This window comes from Coniophora puteana (genome assembly GCF_000271625.1).
Source record: "Coniophora puteana RWD-64-598 SS2 unplaced genomic scaffold CONPUscaffold_8, whole genome shotgun sequence".
Taxonomy (NCBI): Eukaryota; Fungi; Basidiomycota; class Agaricomycetes; order Boletales; family Coniophoraceae; genus Coniophora; species Coniophora puteana.
Window position 1 is genome coordinate 1967978 of NW_006913060.1, and position 14277 is coordinate 1982254.

The 14277-nt window shown below is 49.8% G+C and overlaps 5 protein-coding genes across 5 annotated transcripts; 2 read left to right on the plus strand and 3 right to left on the minus strand.

The window, feature by feature from the left end:
* Positions 1-909: 909 nt before the first annotated feature.
* CONPUDRAFT_58009 (terpenoid synthase) lies at positions 910-2183 on the plus strand (the record flags this gene model as incomplete). The annotated part of the gene is made up of 4 exons (XM_007771536.1): positions 910-1066; positions 1250-1424; positions 1481-1769; positions 1851-2183. The coding sequence occupies 4 exons, from the start codon at positions 910-912 to the stop codon at positions 2181-2183; spliced, it is 954 nt and encodes a 317-aa protein (XP_007769726.1).
* A 1583-nt stretch (positions 2184-3766) lies between these two features.
* CONPUDRAFT_145072 (FMN-linked oxidoreductase) lies at positions 3767-6686 on the minus strand. The gene is made up of 13 exons (XM_007772151.1): positions 6577-6686; positions 6265-6528; positions 5795-6200; positions 5459-5729; positions 5377-5408; positions 5274-5325; positions 4974-5216; positions 4737-4903; positions 4583-4685; positions 4333-4526; positions 4247-4266; positions 4038-4195; positions 3767-3973 (listed from the first exon to the last, which is right to left on the minus strand). Exons 1-13 carry the CDS (start codon positions 6615-6617, stop codon positions 3840-3842), a joined length of 2085 nt encoding a protein of 694 aa, XP_007770341.1. The 5' UTR covers positions 6618-6686; the 3' UTR covers positions 3767-3839.
* Positions 6687-6779: 93 nt separating this feature from the next.
* CONPUDRAFT_166662 (uncharacterized protein) lies at positions 6780-8958 on the minus strand. The gene is made up of 16 exons (XM_007772152.1): positions 8901-8958; positions 8804-8822; positions 8673-8751; positions 8603-8616; positions 8417-8536; positions 8357-8366; positions 8282-8299; positions 8206-8231; positions 8128-8153; positions 8044-8078; positions 7941-7965; positions 7868-7879; positions 7780-7795; positions 7156-7180; positions 6977-7098; positions 6780-6922 (listed from the first exon to the last, which is right to left on the minus strand). The coding sequence occupies exons 1-15, from the start codon at positions 8941-8943 to the stop codon at positions 7030-7032; spliced, it is 537 nt and encodes a 178-aa protein (XP_007770342.1). The 5' UTR covers positions 8944-8958; the 3' UTR covers positions 6780-6922; positions 6977-7029.
* Positions 8959-9939: 981 nt separating this feature from the next.
* CONPUDRAFT_83223 (uncharacterized protein) lies at positions 9940-12209 on the minus strand. Its single transcript, XM_007772153.1, has 20 exons — positions 12049-12209; positions 11956-11974; positions 11815-11893; positions 11743-11756; positions 11575-11688; positions 11506-11515; positions 11434-11451; positions 11355-11380; positions 11266-11291; positions 11178-11212; positions 11102-11126; positions 11033-11044; positions 10954-10969; positions 10869-10902; positions 10716-10813; positions 10599-10658; positions 10510-10537; positions 10404-10461; positions 10325-10349; positions 9940-10254 (listed from the first exon to the last, which is right to left on the minus strand). The coding sequence occupies exons 1-20, from the start codon at positions 12089-12091 to the stop codon at positions 10161-10163; spliced, it is 834 nt and encodes a 277-aa protein (XP_007770343.1). The 5' UTR covers positions 12092-12209; the 3' UTR covers positions 9940-10160.
* A 283-nt stretch (positions 12210-12492) lies between these two features.
* On the plus strand, positions 12493-13647 carry CONPUDRAFT_74331 (uncharacterized protein; the record flags this gene model as incomplete). The annotated part of the gene is made up of 6 exons (XM_007771660.1): positions 12493-12512; positions 12644-12771; positions 12802-12823; positions 12946-13041; positions 13272-13297; positions 13418-13647. The coding sequence occupies 6 exons, from the start codon at positions 12493-12495 to the stop codon at positions 13645-13647; spliced, it is 522 nt and encodes a 173-aa protein (XP_007769850.1).
* Positions 13648-14277: the final 630 nt, after the last annotated feature.

The window sequence follows — 14277 nt, forward strand, 5'->3', positions numbered from 1 at the left end:
CCTATGGCAAAGTGGCAGTCTAGATAATATTATTAGATGTATATCGGAGTCGCAGCGCTATATAATCATAATACACTGCGACTCCAGTTCGATTTGCCCGACATGGTGAATCCAAAGAGAGGCGGATCTGCATTACAGCCATTGTCATTCACAATATTCGCTGCGGAACGCTTTCGGGTGTCAGAACCACGGACTTTGCAACCTTGCAAGTGTCCGACACGTTCCATTAGGCCACATTGTATATAGAAGAAGAAATTTACATATATGGTACAGATTCACAAACAGTTGAAGGAAATCCCATGGGGCGCGTTCTTAGTGGACTTCAGGTTTTGAGACTCCAAGCTGCCGGAAATGGCCCATTTGACAATCCGTATTTGACATTCCTATCTTCGTTTATTTTGTTTCTATAGCATTTCGTAAGGGCTCAGGGAATTTTTACTAGGGGATATGATGACAGACGCTAGAAACTTATTCCAGTGCTACGCCTTTGGCAAATCTTCATGCAGCATCCGTCCCCGGCCCGATCCTTCTATACATCGACCAAAATATACCATGGGTAGGTCGAATCCTTTCCGATCACTCCGTTCTGGACTCTGAAAAGTTAAGTGTGTTTCTCTGTTTAGCGATAGAGGTGCAAAGGGGTCGATGTAAAGCTCACTAAACAAAAGACCTCCGTATTTGCGTCCAACCTCACCAGATCCGATTCCTTGGAAGAACGGGGTCATGTCAAACGAGTAAGCCCTACGCCGTATGGGCCTTCCTCAGAAAGAGCAATTAGCTGGTTCATTTTTTGAGGTTACGGTCCGCATAACAAGTTCTTCGCTGCCTCGAACGATTGAGGTATTTAAGGAGGAGCCAATAGACAGTTTGAACATCATACCGATTCATCCCGTCCAATACCCCACATCAATGTCTTTCCATATCCCAGAAACACTCGTCGGATGGCCGTGGTCACGCCAACTTAACCCCTACTACATGGAAGTTGGAACCGCGTCCAGCTTATGGCTCAGAAGCTTCAACGTGCTTGATGTCAAAGCTCAGCGCGCATTTGATCTGTGTGACGTCGGTGCGCCTGCATGATGCCTGTCCTCTTAGTATCCTACCGTGTCTAACGATATACCTGTGGGCGACAGCCAGGTTTACATCTCTTGTATACCCGTCTGCTAATAAAGGTGAGGTTTCACATATTCCATGCGTCATAGTTCAGGGCGAGAAGTTTGACCAAGATTGCTGGTTTTTTTTGTCGCAGATGTGTTGAGAGCGTGCTGTGATTTGATGATGCTGCTTTTTATATACGACGAGCTCTCGGACTGCGAGAAAGGTTCTGTAGTGCAGGAGCAAGCAATCAGCATCATGGGCGCTCTGAGAAACCCTGGTACCCAGCGGCCTGGGGGCGAAAGTATCTTGGGAGAGATTAGTCGCCAGTAAGTGATCAACGTTAATCATTGTGATGTATGCCGATTAATTTAAATCTATGCAGGTTTTGGAGCAGGACAGTCGAGTGCGCCAAAGCAAGCATTCTTACACAGGAACGGTTTATCAAGGCGTTTGACGCTTATACGAGTAGTGTGACCATCGAGGCCATGGATCGTGACGCAAACACCATCCGCGACATCGAAAGCTACCTTGTGGTGAGGCGCAACACAATCGCAGCATATCCATGCTTCGTTTTTCTCGAGCTAGGGATGAGCCTTCCCGAAGATGTTCTTGAAGATCCCGTAATACGCGAGCTCAAGAGTTACATCGCCGACATCATTATTATTAGCAACGTGAGTTTCCTACAGCATCTGAACCATTTATATCCATCACCCAATAAACGGGTATCATTCTGATTTACGTACCGCACGTAGGACATCTGCTCATACAATGTCGAACAAGCGCGGGGTGATACTCACAATATCCTGACGGTTGCAATGCACGAGCTTGGAACAGACCTCGACGGCGCTCTCACGTGGGCGAGCGAATACTCCAACACTTTGGAAAAGCAGTTCATCATGGCCATGAAACAAGTACGCAGCTGGGGGGACAGCATCGACAAAGACGTCATGTGCTACGTCTCGGGACTTGGGAACTGTGCCCGTGCAAACGATGCATGGAACTTTGAGTCACAAAGGTATTTTGGTAAAGAGGGCCTTGCCGTTCAAAGGCACAGAAAGGTGGTTCTTCTTCCCAGGAAGGCGTGAAGTATGCTGTCTGGATAAGATACAAAATGTACACTCCATCTTCTCATGTTTGCTCTCCGTTATGTGATAAAACTGTGACATGTCGTTTATTTTGTTGCTACGATTTCATGTTTCTACGTTTTTGAGCAGAGAGACCACGGGCGGAAAGATAAGTCACACAGGCGGCACTTCAGCGCCTGCTAGTGGACCAGAGGTGGCATGCGTGCAGGATTAAGTTAACCGGCTGGAGAAGCTTTGGTATGACCGTTTGGTGTACGGTAGTGGCGTAGACGGAAGCGTATAGGTAGAGCGCCTGTTGTAGTGTTCCGCTCGTTATCGTACCCAAACTGCTAGCACAACGTTGACGGCATTTAGTGACCAGACCAGGCGACGGTCTGGAGACTGGAGATAGTAGTCCTCAAATTATGAGATGAAGACACGTATTTTTGCGTGTACAATCTAAAGATATGGCGTTATGGTCGCCGATACCAGCTAACCCTCGACCCGCCTGCGATGTTGAAACGGTTTTTGAAAATGGTAAATAAATTCTTAGCTCTCAAGAGATTAGAAATAGAAGAGGCTCTGATTCGCATTCCAGCCTGATCATGAGAAGTATCGACTGATCATCGATCATCTACGGTGAGATGATGCAATACCACGAAGTACACCAACACATCGGAGTCAGTAAAATACAAGGAGCAGGTGTCGAAGTTTCGTGCCAAAAAAAACACTAGCTTTCCTCAGGTAGTCTTTAGACACCAAGTTCTAGGCAGACCGCGTATTACACATATCAACGGATGAATGGAGAAAGATGAAAAACATGTCATCCTTGGATTTAGGATATGAGCAGCTTTTAAACTCAATTTCTGGAGCTGTAGCCGCTGAAGTCACTTCGTGCATATACTGAAGCACCAGACTTAGGACCACGAGTCCGACTAACTGCTGCCACTTACTACAGAATCCACAGGTGTGCGTCATACCGTGAGGTCTAACCAGGACCGCAACCTGAACAAGACAGCCGCAGCACGGTGGCGTACGCATGGCAGAGACATGACAGTGGCGAGCCTTAATGAAGCTACAATTGAACACCGGCAGCTGGGATATCTCTCATCCTGACGCTCGAGCATCATGTCGTTGAAGACGACTAGAAAAATGAAGTAACTACGACTCCACTGCGGTGATCACGCTGTAAGTGCCTACTACTAGCATTTCCGGGTTGCCACCCGATGTAAACGAACGAGGAAAGCCTGGATATCCAATGTTCAAACAAAAGAACGAGCGGTGGCGGCATTAGTGGCTGGCGTCGTATGACCAAAGTGATACGCACGGAAACTCCCTTGATTTCGTAGTATAAACTGAGAATTGACGCGACCCAAACTTGCGACCCTCATGTTAGTTAGGGCTTGATGATTGTTACCTTAACATGCCTTTAGCCACGTCCCAATCAAAACCTCGCATTTTTCTTGAAAGATCCTTGACAGAAAGCGTCAAAGCAGGGTTTAGCCGCCTGTCAATGCTCATAAACTTCAATAGTAAACCGAATCTGCGAGGTCGAGGTCTTCGACGAAAACCTCTAATCAATTCAGAAATGCGCCTGCTACAATCTTGACATTCGTGGTTGTCGGATGTCTTTACAGTTGTACGATGTACGTTTTTGGGCTGTCAACAGGCCTCGTATTACCCTTGGTTTTCCTCATTATATGCATTGCTCTTGTGCTTGGGCGTGAAAGACCACGACGCGGGCGGAGGACCGAGGAACATCTCAGAGATCTTGACCCAGTCTCGGCTGTCCGTGCTCGCGAGCAGCGTCTCTGCGAAAACATCGGCGTCAAATACTTCTAGTGAGGAATGAACCGCGTTAAAACGAGCACATACCTAGTTCATCGCGTCCTCTGAAGGCGGGCGGACGATCGTTGATTTTGCCTGGCAGTCGCTCGAGGAGGCCGATGGGAATGTAACGATGCTGGAACGAGAGCGCTTCGCAAAGGTAACGCCGAGTTGTGTTAACCCCTGCGGTGTCCGTGCCGAAGTGGCTGTAGACAGGAGTCAGTGAGGTGTCTTCCGAAGTAAACCAAGGTGCGTACCTGAGGCCGTACTCGGCGTACTACAGCGCGACAGAGCGAGGTTGATCAGCCATGCCAGTGGAAAGCTCTGGTTTGAGTCAGCCCACCTTGCCAATAAGCTCCAATCTCTCCCTCGAGCTAATATCCCACTCTCGCCGCTCTTTGATCTCGGTGAAGATCCACGGCTTGATGAGTGCCCCGCGGGCGACCATGATTCCGTCTACACCACTGTGCTCGACATTCGTCCAGTAGTCCTCTGACGAGAAGCAGTCGCCACCGCCGAAGATAGGGATAGGTGAGACTGTCCGAATGATCTTCAGTATGAAACAAGTAAATTTGACCATAAGCATGACTTACGGCCTTCCTCTGCTTCCTTCTCCCGCACGGCCTCGACGCATTGTTTGATGTAGTCCCAGTCAGCCAGCTTAGTGTAACGTTGCTGCCTTGTGCGACCATGAAGCTACGAGGATCAGATTAGTAAGTGCTGGGAAGACAAGTGAAACGCATGTACGGTGAGGGCTCCGACTCCACACTCGGCCACGAGCCGCGGCATCAGCTTATGCGCGTTATTCTTTCCGTCTTTTACGCCCGTCCTCAGCTTAGCCGTGACAGGCACGGGTCCGAGCGCCCGAGACATCCCAGTCAGGATTCTGGTGAGTTTTGCCTGTGTATCAAGCACTACAACGTAGATGGGAAGCAATGCTCGTCAATCATGAGATCCAAGAAGCATATGTCGAATAACACCTACGTGCAGACCCGCTGCCAGTCTTGAACACCAAATCGATCGGACAGCCGCAGTTTACATCGACGAAGTCCAGCCCCCACCCGGCCTCGCCCGAGCAAAATTCGTTTCCGAGGACCTCAGCAACAGCACCCATGGTCTGAGGCTTGTTTCCGGCGACTTGGACCCCAAACGTCTTTTCTGAGGGATGTCGTCGAACGAGTGACCACTCTTCACGAGAAGCTGTGAGGAAGGATGTCGCAAGACCCACTGAGAAACGACAGGCAATGAGTGGAAAGGGCTATATGAGAGCACGAAGTTACGTACTTTCTCCACATGTGATGTCAGCGCCAAGATCGACGCAGAGCCGACGGAAGGGCTATCGTGCATGTCAGCAGCATCTCACGAGATATGATGTAGGATGACATACCAAATTGCCGACAGTCGTTAGTGGTGCAAGGTCTAGATACAATTCAGCCAGCGTATCGGCGAGTAGGCAGCGAATGGCTTGCATGTCTTTCCCTTCCAGTGTAAGCGCTGTTTCTCGGCGAAACGACATCTTGCGTCAGGAGAATCAACAAGAGAAGCAGGATTTGTAGCGGCGACAGGATCCGACGATCGTTGTTCTATGATGCGTTCGGCGTTCGTAGCAGTAGCAGCGCTGGTGTCCTGCCCATCGCCGTTTTGCGATGTTTCGACGGGTGTCTCCGGCTCCTCTTTTTCGTCCTCATTCTTGGCCTCTGACAACTCCTTCATATATGCGTCCGTTATGGGGCGTTTGTACTGAGGAAGAGCAGGGGAGACCAAGCTGAGCTCGAGATAGTGATGGGGATGTAGCATATACACACCTTATGAGAGCGTAACAGCTTCAACGTCTCGGCATTGACGTAGTTGAGCTCAGTCGTAGCGACAGCAGCTTGAGCCTTCTTTTCGTCGTCCTCCACTAGCGCAATCGGGCATACGACTGCCGGTTCGCCGTTCACCTCTGTAGGACCCGTGATAACAGCGTGGTCTCCTAAGAATCTGCACTTGAGTCCGAGACGACACCACCCTGCCTCTTCGTAGACCGGGCATTTCGTTTTGGGGTCGAGGGAGGCGGCGACGGACGTGTTGGGCGTGTCTTCGTCCATTGTATTATCGTCTGCGCGGGCGTCGATGAATGGTGGCGAGGCGGTGATGTTCGACAAGGGCGGCATGCGGATGTCCCGAGGTTTAGCAAGTAGGTAGGCAGAGACGTCGTGTGTGAATCGACATCTTCACGTCGGAGCCTTGGAAGTAAGCAAGGCAGCATGGTGGAGCAGTAGGACATGCCACGTACGACGTTCCAAGCTCGCACACTGTCCCGTTCGCCACACGCCAGCAGAGCTCTAGGTCATCTCTGACCTTTCCGAACCGCCTCCCCTTGTTAGCGCCTCGCTGTGCCTTCTTCTGGTCCCGGGAATGTTTTTTGTTCCTTCGTGGACCCGATCCGTCTTCTTGAGCTACTTCAGCGTCCCCAAAATGGTGTTGTCCAACGTGAGAGGTTGATCCTTCCGCTGCATCATCGTCTGGGATGGACACTGGGGCTGAGCAAAGAATATATCTGTTATGAGATGAGATATCGTCTTCGGTTGTTTTGCACATTGCTTACTCGGATTTGATTGGAGCAGTTCCAGGCCGGACGTCTGGCATGTTGATGTTCTAGCCGGGGATGGCTACTAAGATCGAGAATGGCGATGCTAGAGAGGTTGGCAAAGCAAGCGGCAGAGCTCTGAAGACAAGTTTGGAGACGCGGCCGAGGACAGGGCTCGGATCAATAGCCGAAAATCTCGGCCACGTGGAAATAGCCCCTAACTAGCTGACATATATGCGGGCACAAATACAATTACTAATGTAATTATAAGGTATAACTACGGTGAAGCCAAAGAGCTTATTTTAAGACCTAATGTCCTACCCTTCGTGCCTAATGGCGATAATGCCCTTCAATGAGAGCATACCTATAACGAGGTCAGTGCTTGCTCTCATGGGTTCTGGAAGAAGTGCCGGTTTACCATGAACGTGGAGACGGAATCATCTACTATTAAGGTCCAGCGACAGATATAGATCACTCATCTCCAAAGTCCTCGAGGGCCGGGACACGCCGCCGTAAAGTGGGCCTCGTCGAGCATTCAATCTGAAGTTACCGTTAGATTGGAATGGTATCTTCAAACACAGGTCGGGATTCACTTACAGAGCAAATGCGGAATTCGTGTACGCTACGATGAGATCGTCAGCGCGGATGAGCATTTATATGATAGACCATCCCGCACACTCGATCAAAATTGCAAGGGGTATCATCGAGAAAAACTGAAGAGACTCGATCGCCACCTTCGTCCGTTATTCAGGCGTCTTGTCCCTCAAAAACCAAGGACACACTCACTGTTAGCAACACCAAAATCGAACACACACTATCATCGAAATCAATACAAGCCGACGAGATCCACGAGACCGCGACATACCTCGTGATTAATCCAGACTGCACGGACATTCTCGAGATCCTCTCTATCCGCGACTCAACCCCCCTTATTGGAGTCAATGGCACCAAAATAGCCCGCAAGAGATAATGCGCACCTCCGCACACCAGTTCTCCCTGGCCTGAGATACCAGTAGACCGAGCCGCATATCACCACATCGCATACTGCCCATAGGGCCGACATAGTGGATGCGAACTGAGCAATACTACATCGGCGATGGTTACCTTCTCCGATAGTATGTAGTGCTCACCACTTGCGGAGGAGCTATAGAGCCTTTTTGTAATCTGAAAGGCGTATTCAGTCTCTGTTTGTTGATTTCCAACTATGTGTATGTGGCTCACTGGGTCACCACGCCGGCTGAAGAACGATGGCGCGGAACGGATCAATAACTCAGTTGATACAAGTCCCGAGCGCGAGTTGAGAACGCACTTGTCGCAGCGGCTGCAATGTGAGGATACTGATGAGCTTTTTCACGAGAAGATGAACTGGTGTTGGTACTAACCAAATCCAGCAGCCGTCAATAGAACCTAAAGCATGTTCAATAATAATTCAGCACATTTGTTACGCTAAGGCACAAGTCAAACCGTGAAAGTATGGGAACGTACGATGATTCCCGTGAGCCACTTGTTGCGTCCGCTCACTGTGTGCAAGTAAGCCTTTACGCATGCTTGCATGCATTTGATACATACTCGCGTAGATCCGCCTGGCATAGAAGCTATAGACGTGGTTAGGACCTTCACAGCGCGCGATGCATGTCGATAACTCACAGTTGGACTACAGTCGGGATCAAGATCTGGGAAGCATGATGAGACGAGATTGAGAGATTCTGGATTTAAGGCTTACCAAAGCTACCAAGGAAGCCTAGTATGCGCGTCTGACGGTAAGCGAAAGAATGTACCAAAGGGCACAAAGATTAACCTTCGACGTCCTATGATGACAATTAGGACTTCATAAAAGATTTGAAGATATACTACCAACCACTGAAGCGTGATCAATGTGTAGCACCGCTCCCAATCCTCCTCGCTCATCCTATGACACCTGATCAAGCTTTTCCCTGTTAGATCCGCAATTGTGTAGGCATGGAAGGTGTCGAGGGTTCTACATGGTGAGCAGGCGATACAATGAGCGAGAATGAAGAGGATCGCTGGGTACATGTAGACGCACAAAAGAGTGAGAACCTGTAGAACGTTCAGGTTGTTGAGCTCGCACACTGAGGACGATCGCATATACTCACAAACAACCTCTGGTCCAGCCTGTCTTGAGGAAAAGTGCGCCAGTAATATATGGCTTGCGCCAAAGCCGGACCGTACATGCTACGAAGGTCAGCACAGGCCTCCATGCTACCGTCAAGGCGACTTTGCTTGCCTCAATGAAATAGTAACTCCTGAAAGGCGAGGTCAGCCCAAGGTCAATCCGCCGCTCATCCCTGGCACAGACAGACTCGAACGCTGGAACGACGCACCGATCAAGTCTGCTGCAAGCAGCGTCCTCAGACCTGAGCCCATAGCATGAACGCGAGGTGACGGTGAGATGAGATGAGCGAGTCAAGCGCGAGAAACCAACGCGGGGAGAGGCACCCAGTGAAATGCGAGGCGCGTCTGGGCGTGGAATCTAGTCCCAGTGGGAATACCGGTCGTGTATGCGCCCAACTCGGTCCGACTTCTTCACTTCGCTTCGAATGAATTAGTGGCTCGGCGGTTCCTGGCTATTCAGCTGTGCTATCTGGCCAACGGGAGTGCAGCGGGGCGAAGAATGCAACAGTCACTGTGGGCAGATGTGCTGATTGTATGCGCTCGGCTTGGGCCCAAATTTTCTTCTTACAAGTTCTTCTCTCTCACCACGGGGTCTGGGAATCGCTCGAGATCTGGCGGCCTCGCGACTTCAATGCGGAGATCGTGATGGCCCGATGAGGCGACCAGTGGGAGGTCGGGCAGAATTGCGGGGTGGTCGTGAATGGTAACGTCATCGGTAGTCCTGATCTTCGGTGTACTAACTAATTGTGGCAAGCAAAATGTATGCTTTCGTACGCCACCGGGTGCGCGCGCGTTGTGATAGGTCGTGATGCACTGCAACGTACTCACCCTCATATAGCGAGTGGTGTCATTCTGGAGTAAGGCCGGGGAGGGTCGTCTGCACTCCCCGCGGTGCTGATTAGCGCTTGACGGGACGTGAGAAGACCATCCAATATTGAACGAACGTTTCTGGGGCAGAATCATGGTCTCAATTGAACAAAAGCAGAGCGTGGTCAGTGATTTGCTACTCACATTCAAACGAGCGAACGAATCGGGGCCAGAAGGTTTGGCAGAAGTGATGCTGTGGATCACTTACTCCGTTGCTTTGTTCGGGACGATTGGCTTCTGAAAGTCTTTAACCTTAAAAGTTTTTGACGAGTGAGACTGAACATGCAACCACTGTAACCGGTCGCGACGAAGAGCACTCGTTTATGTTGTGTGTTGTTTGCTAAGAATGTGAAAGGCAGAGTAGCCCCTATTTTACGGCAAGTAGGTTCAATACGTTACATCATCAGTACAGTTGTGCGTGCGCGCATCAGACTCCCTCTAGGCGCTTCTTGAACATGGAACCTTAACTGTATACTAAGTTTCATTACCAACCACATAGAATAGAATAGGCAAAGTCGGAATGCACGGTCCGAGTAAACATCAATGATAGCGTCAATCCCCGATGGTATCTAGCAAAACGATACGAACATTGTCTTTGTAGGTCATAGCCTCGAGAAGGTCAGAGACGGCACGTCTGAAAGTGCTATCGAGGAGTTCTGAGAGAGATCGTAGCCAGCTGGCTTGCGCGCATTTAGCCTAGGTAGTCAGTTGGTGTCAGCAAGTCCCTTGAATGAGCCTTTCATCCAGCAAAGGCTTGGGAGCTTACACTGCGATTGTAGAGTTGATATATGCTATACGAAGGGGTATCAGACGAGGCTAGTAATGAAATTTCGGTCGAAACTTACACTTCGTTACAGCAGTGACGACGACAGAGGAGTACGGTGAGATGGAGGGGAATGCAGACTTTCGAAGTCAATGACTAAGTTACAAGGGGCACCAAACGAGACCTACGAAGACGGCTAGCAGACAAGCAAGAATACTATTCAATGAGCGGTTAGTGTGCCACGGAGAACTATAGTTGTCGAATTCGCGTTGCCAACCTCGTTATGATCCCGGCCTGTACTGAGACTCGAGTGATACTCGCGATCCGGGGTTCCGTTCTTGACGATATGTATTACGTAAGAATTAGATCAAAGGTATTTTGTGGTTGTGCTCACCGTCTTGCACCCGAGCGTCCAGGTCTGAGGTACCAGCAAACGGCACTGGCGATCATTATATCGCACACTGCGGCCAAAATTCCCGCAGGGATGGTGGTCTACTGCACGTTAGACCTACGCTGGGGTGAGTCGAATAGAAGGGAAGCCACTCACATCAACCGCTGGTGTATTGATTGCCGCTACCTCGCTAGATGCTCAGTCAGTTGAAGTGGTCGATTCAGTGGCCCCGATGGCTTGCCTGAAGATCGTTCCAACTGAGGTCAAAGTCATGCTTAGCCTTGTGTACGCCGAGAACTTGAAACTTGAGTGGGACTTGCCTAGTGCGATAACTGAAGAGGCATAATCTATGGAGACTCTATTCTTGGTATCAAGGGTAAAGGTCTTACCGAACGCTGACACTGCTAGGATCCCCTATAAGACTGTTAGACGGGGCAAGCGAAACTATAGCTTTCTCGCACTTACCACGGTACCGGTGAGCACTTTGTTCCGACCACTAACTATTGGACAAGGTGTGAGGAAGGTATTGAAAGTGGGGCCAATTTCAGCGTACTCGTCCATATTCGATAGCTGTAGAAGCTGAAAACACCGTTCATTCAAACCCCATCACTTCAATATAAGCGATCTTACAAGCTCGCTTACCATTGAACCATAGGTTGAACTAATATCTGGATGCGGCAACTCGGTTTGTCGTTCTCGAAGCCTTTGAGCAATCACGTACCGAAATGCCCAGAAGCATCTAAATTGCAATCCCAAAGTGAGCGCCTTGCTCGGCGAGAAATAGCCGACATACCTTATATTGCCTGATTGCTCGGGGCCCGCGATCAGCGAAGAGCGGGTCATCCACGGTGCAATTGCTCACCATGTCGTGCTACATGTCGCTGAACACGAGGTGCCCTGCGGCTGACGGTGGCAGTGCACCAAACGTCTCCATTGCTGATAGGCGATTGCGTACGTGTGGAGAACATCAAGTATGCTGTCTGACGATCAGGAACGAGCGAAGCGTCAAGGACAGAGTGAATGGACGTACAACAGGAACGAAATCTTGAGCAAGTCGACTAGTTAGCCAAAAGCGACGCGTATATGTGGGTGTGTCGCGTACAAACAGCTTCTGAGAAAGCTTGTCGTAAGGGAACGAACGGAAGTAGTACAACAGCTGGCCGAAAGCTGTCCCAGTCAATCTGTCGAGGAGTTTCTTCTAGTTGGAAAGAAGAGATGGATATGAAAGCCGACGTTAACGTACGGGAATCCTATTGCAACGGCTGAAGAGCGCGTGAAGAGTCTCAAAGTCAACGACGTGTTGTCCGAAGACAGGCGCGCCCAAGAAACCACGCACCAAGCATCCCAGATCGTGCCCAGGGGTCCACCTCATCGCTCATTGTCTGCTAGGGGTAAGAATTACCGTGACCGAGGCGATCGAGTGTTCTCGGTATGAAGAGAGGTCAATATGGCATGAAGATAAGGTAGGCGGTGGTGGGCAGAGGGAACGCAACGCCGAGGACGGTGTCGTTCTAAACTTGCTACAGTGGGGCGCTTTTTCATCTTCACACCTATACAATTAGACCGTCCTTGGCTGGTTAAGGCGCGTGTGCACGGCGGAAAGGTGGAAGCGTCTATTCGTTGCGCTTGTGGACGACAGGATCCAGTTGGGGAAATCTGGGTTTGAATTCGTGACGTGCCCTCGCCAAGAAAGGATATATATGCGCATCTGATTGGCTACTTCAGTCGTTGTCTCTCACTCGTCTTTTATACGCTACTTCGAGTTCTGATCTTGCTTGAGATGACCTGCGGTGCTCATATGTAAATTATAGGCTCAATCCCGTTGGCGTATCAGAGGTGCTGGAGAAACCGATAGGCTTTTGGAATGACTCGGGAAACGTTACAAACACGGTCGCGTGACGTTATATTTCGACTCAATAGAATTGCAATAGAACAGACGCTGAAACACCGGAAAACTTTAAGGTTTTTGAGCACACGTATGAGAAAGTCTGGTGGATCCTGGTAGACCCAGCGATCGGCCATGTACCATCTCCCTGGAGTCCGTACCACCGCAAAGTAGGTTCGTCTTCTAATAAGACAATACATGTAGGGATCCACAAGGACCCACAAAGGTACGCAGGGCACACTTTGAGCATTCTACACCCCAGCGGTAGCTCTGCAGACGGATGAATCGCCTGACGAGGGGCTTGCTGAGCTTTCTTTGGGCTTGATGACCCACGTGCTGATCGTCCAGACAACTCAAACAAGCTCAGACTACTGCGCAGGCCATTAGTAGTATATGCTCGCGTGCGTTCCACTATGGAGGTATAGTCCCCGGCACGTTCCGAAGGTAGGTCGTGTTGCTCGCGCGCGCGTTGAAGCGCGGGAAAGTTCAATTCAAAGGAAAAGGGCGACCAGCTTGAATTAATTAGCCGGCCATCAGGAATGTCCCTGCCACGATCCTTTGATAACGTCCTAACACACCCAAAAGTTACCAATTGTAAGCAGGAGCTCCACGAGATACCGTACTGGTAGGGTACTCAGTATTCAGTAATCAAAGATGATTGGGTTTGCCACAAGATTAGCGGCTAGGCTTCTGGCTCGATGTAAGTTATACCTGAATCGCCTTTTCTGAATCCGATGAAGTCTGGTGATTTCGAAGCAAGAAAGTGATCCGTAGAGTTTTTCTTCTCCTTTTGACTGTACTAATTATGGCTCTGTTCAAGATACCTTTCGAGTTATCATTGACGGTATCAGTTCAGCAGTGAAACAATCGAACACAGTGACGAACAGCTCGATTTTTCTTGTCGCACAATTTTGGTACTTGATCCTATCACAGTTAACGCTTTCGGCTCTGATGGGTGCTTGGACACCTCTGACAGCTGTATCTGCAAGCGTTAGAAAACGTTGGAGGCTCGGTCCCGTCGTGCGCGACGGTATAAGCCATTCGCAGTAGCACAGCAACGTCAGGATACTGCTTCCATGACTATATCTCCGACAGCCACATTAACGGGCAGCATAGTAGCGCCGCCATTGTGATTCCGTATTCTAATCCACCGCTAGCGTGTACGTATCAGGAATCAAACGACACTAAGTGAAGCAGAGTTCGGGCGAGTGAAAAAGAGGTAGAAATAGTGTGGTGAATATTGGGCAAACACGAACCAGTCCGACTGTCTTAATGCGTGAGCTCAGCAGGGGAGGACGGTTTGTATCGGCGGAGCAGAAAACGGGCCAAGAGAATAGATGAAAATAAAAACAAGGAGAGTTTAGAAACACTGAAATCCGACGTCTGGTGGATATTTAAATCTAAACACTAATCAAATATATTTGTAGTGTCGGCAAATGTTACTACCTAGGCCCGAGGCGCTGCGATCAGCATGGTTGACGAAAGCGAAAGGAAGGGTGGGGGAGACCCGCGCGTAGAAGTGGGTGTTTGTGGAAAAAGAAAAGGAGGGGCGCCTTCAACATGTTTTATTAGAAATTTTCATACAAGGCGTACCACGCATTTCTAAAACGATTCCCATACCCCACTCCTCTGACTCTCCCGGTTTTCGTTCGTGGCTCGTTGAAGGGGTGTATCGCAGGA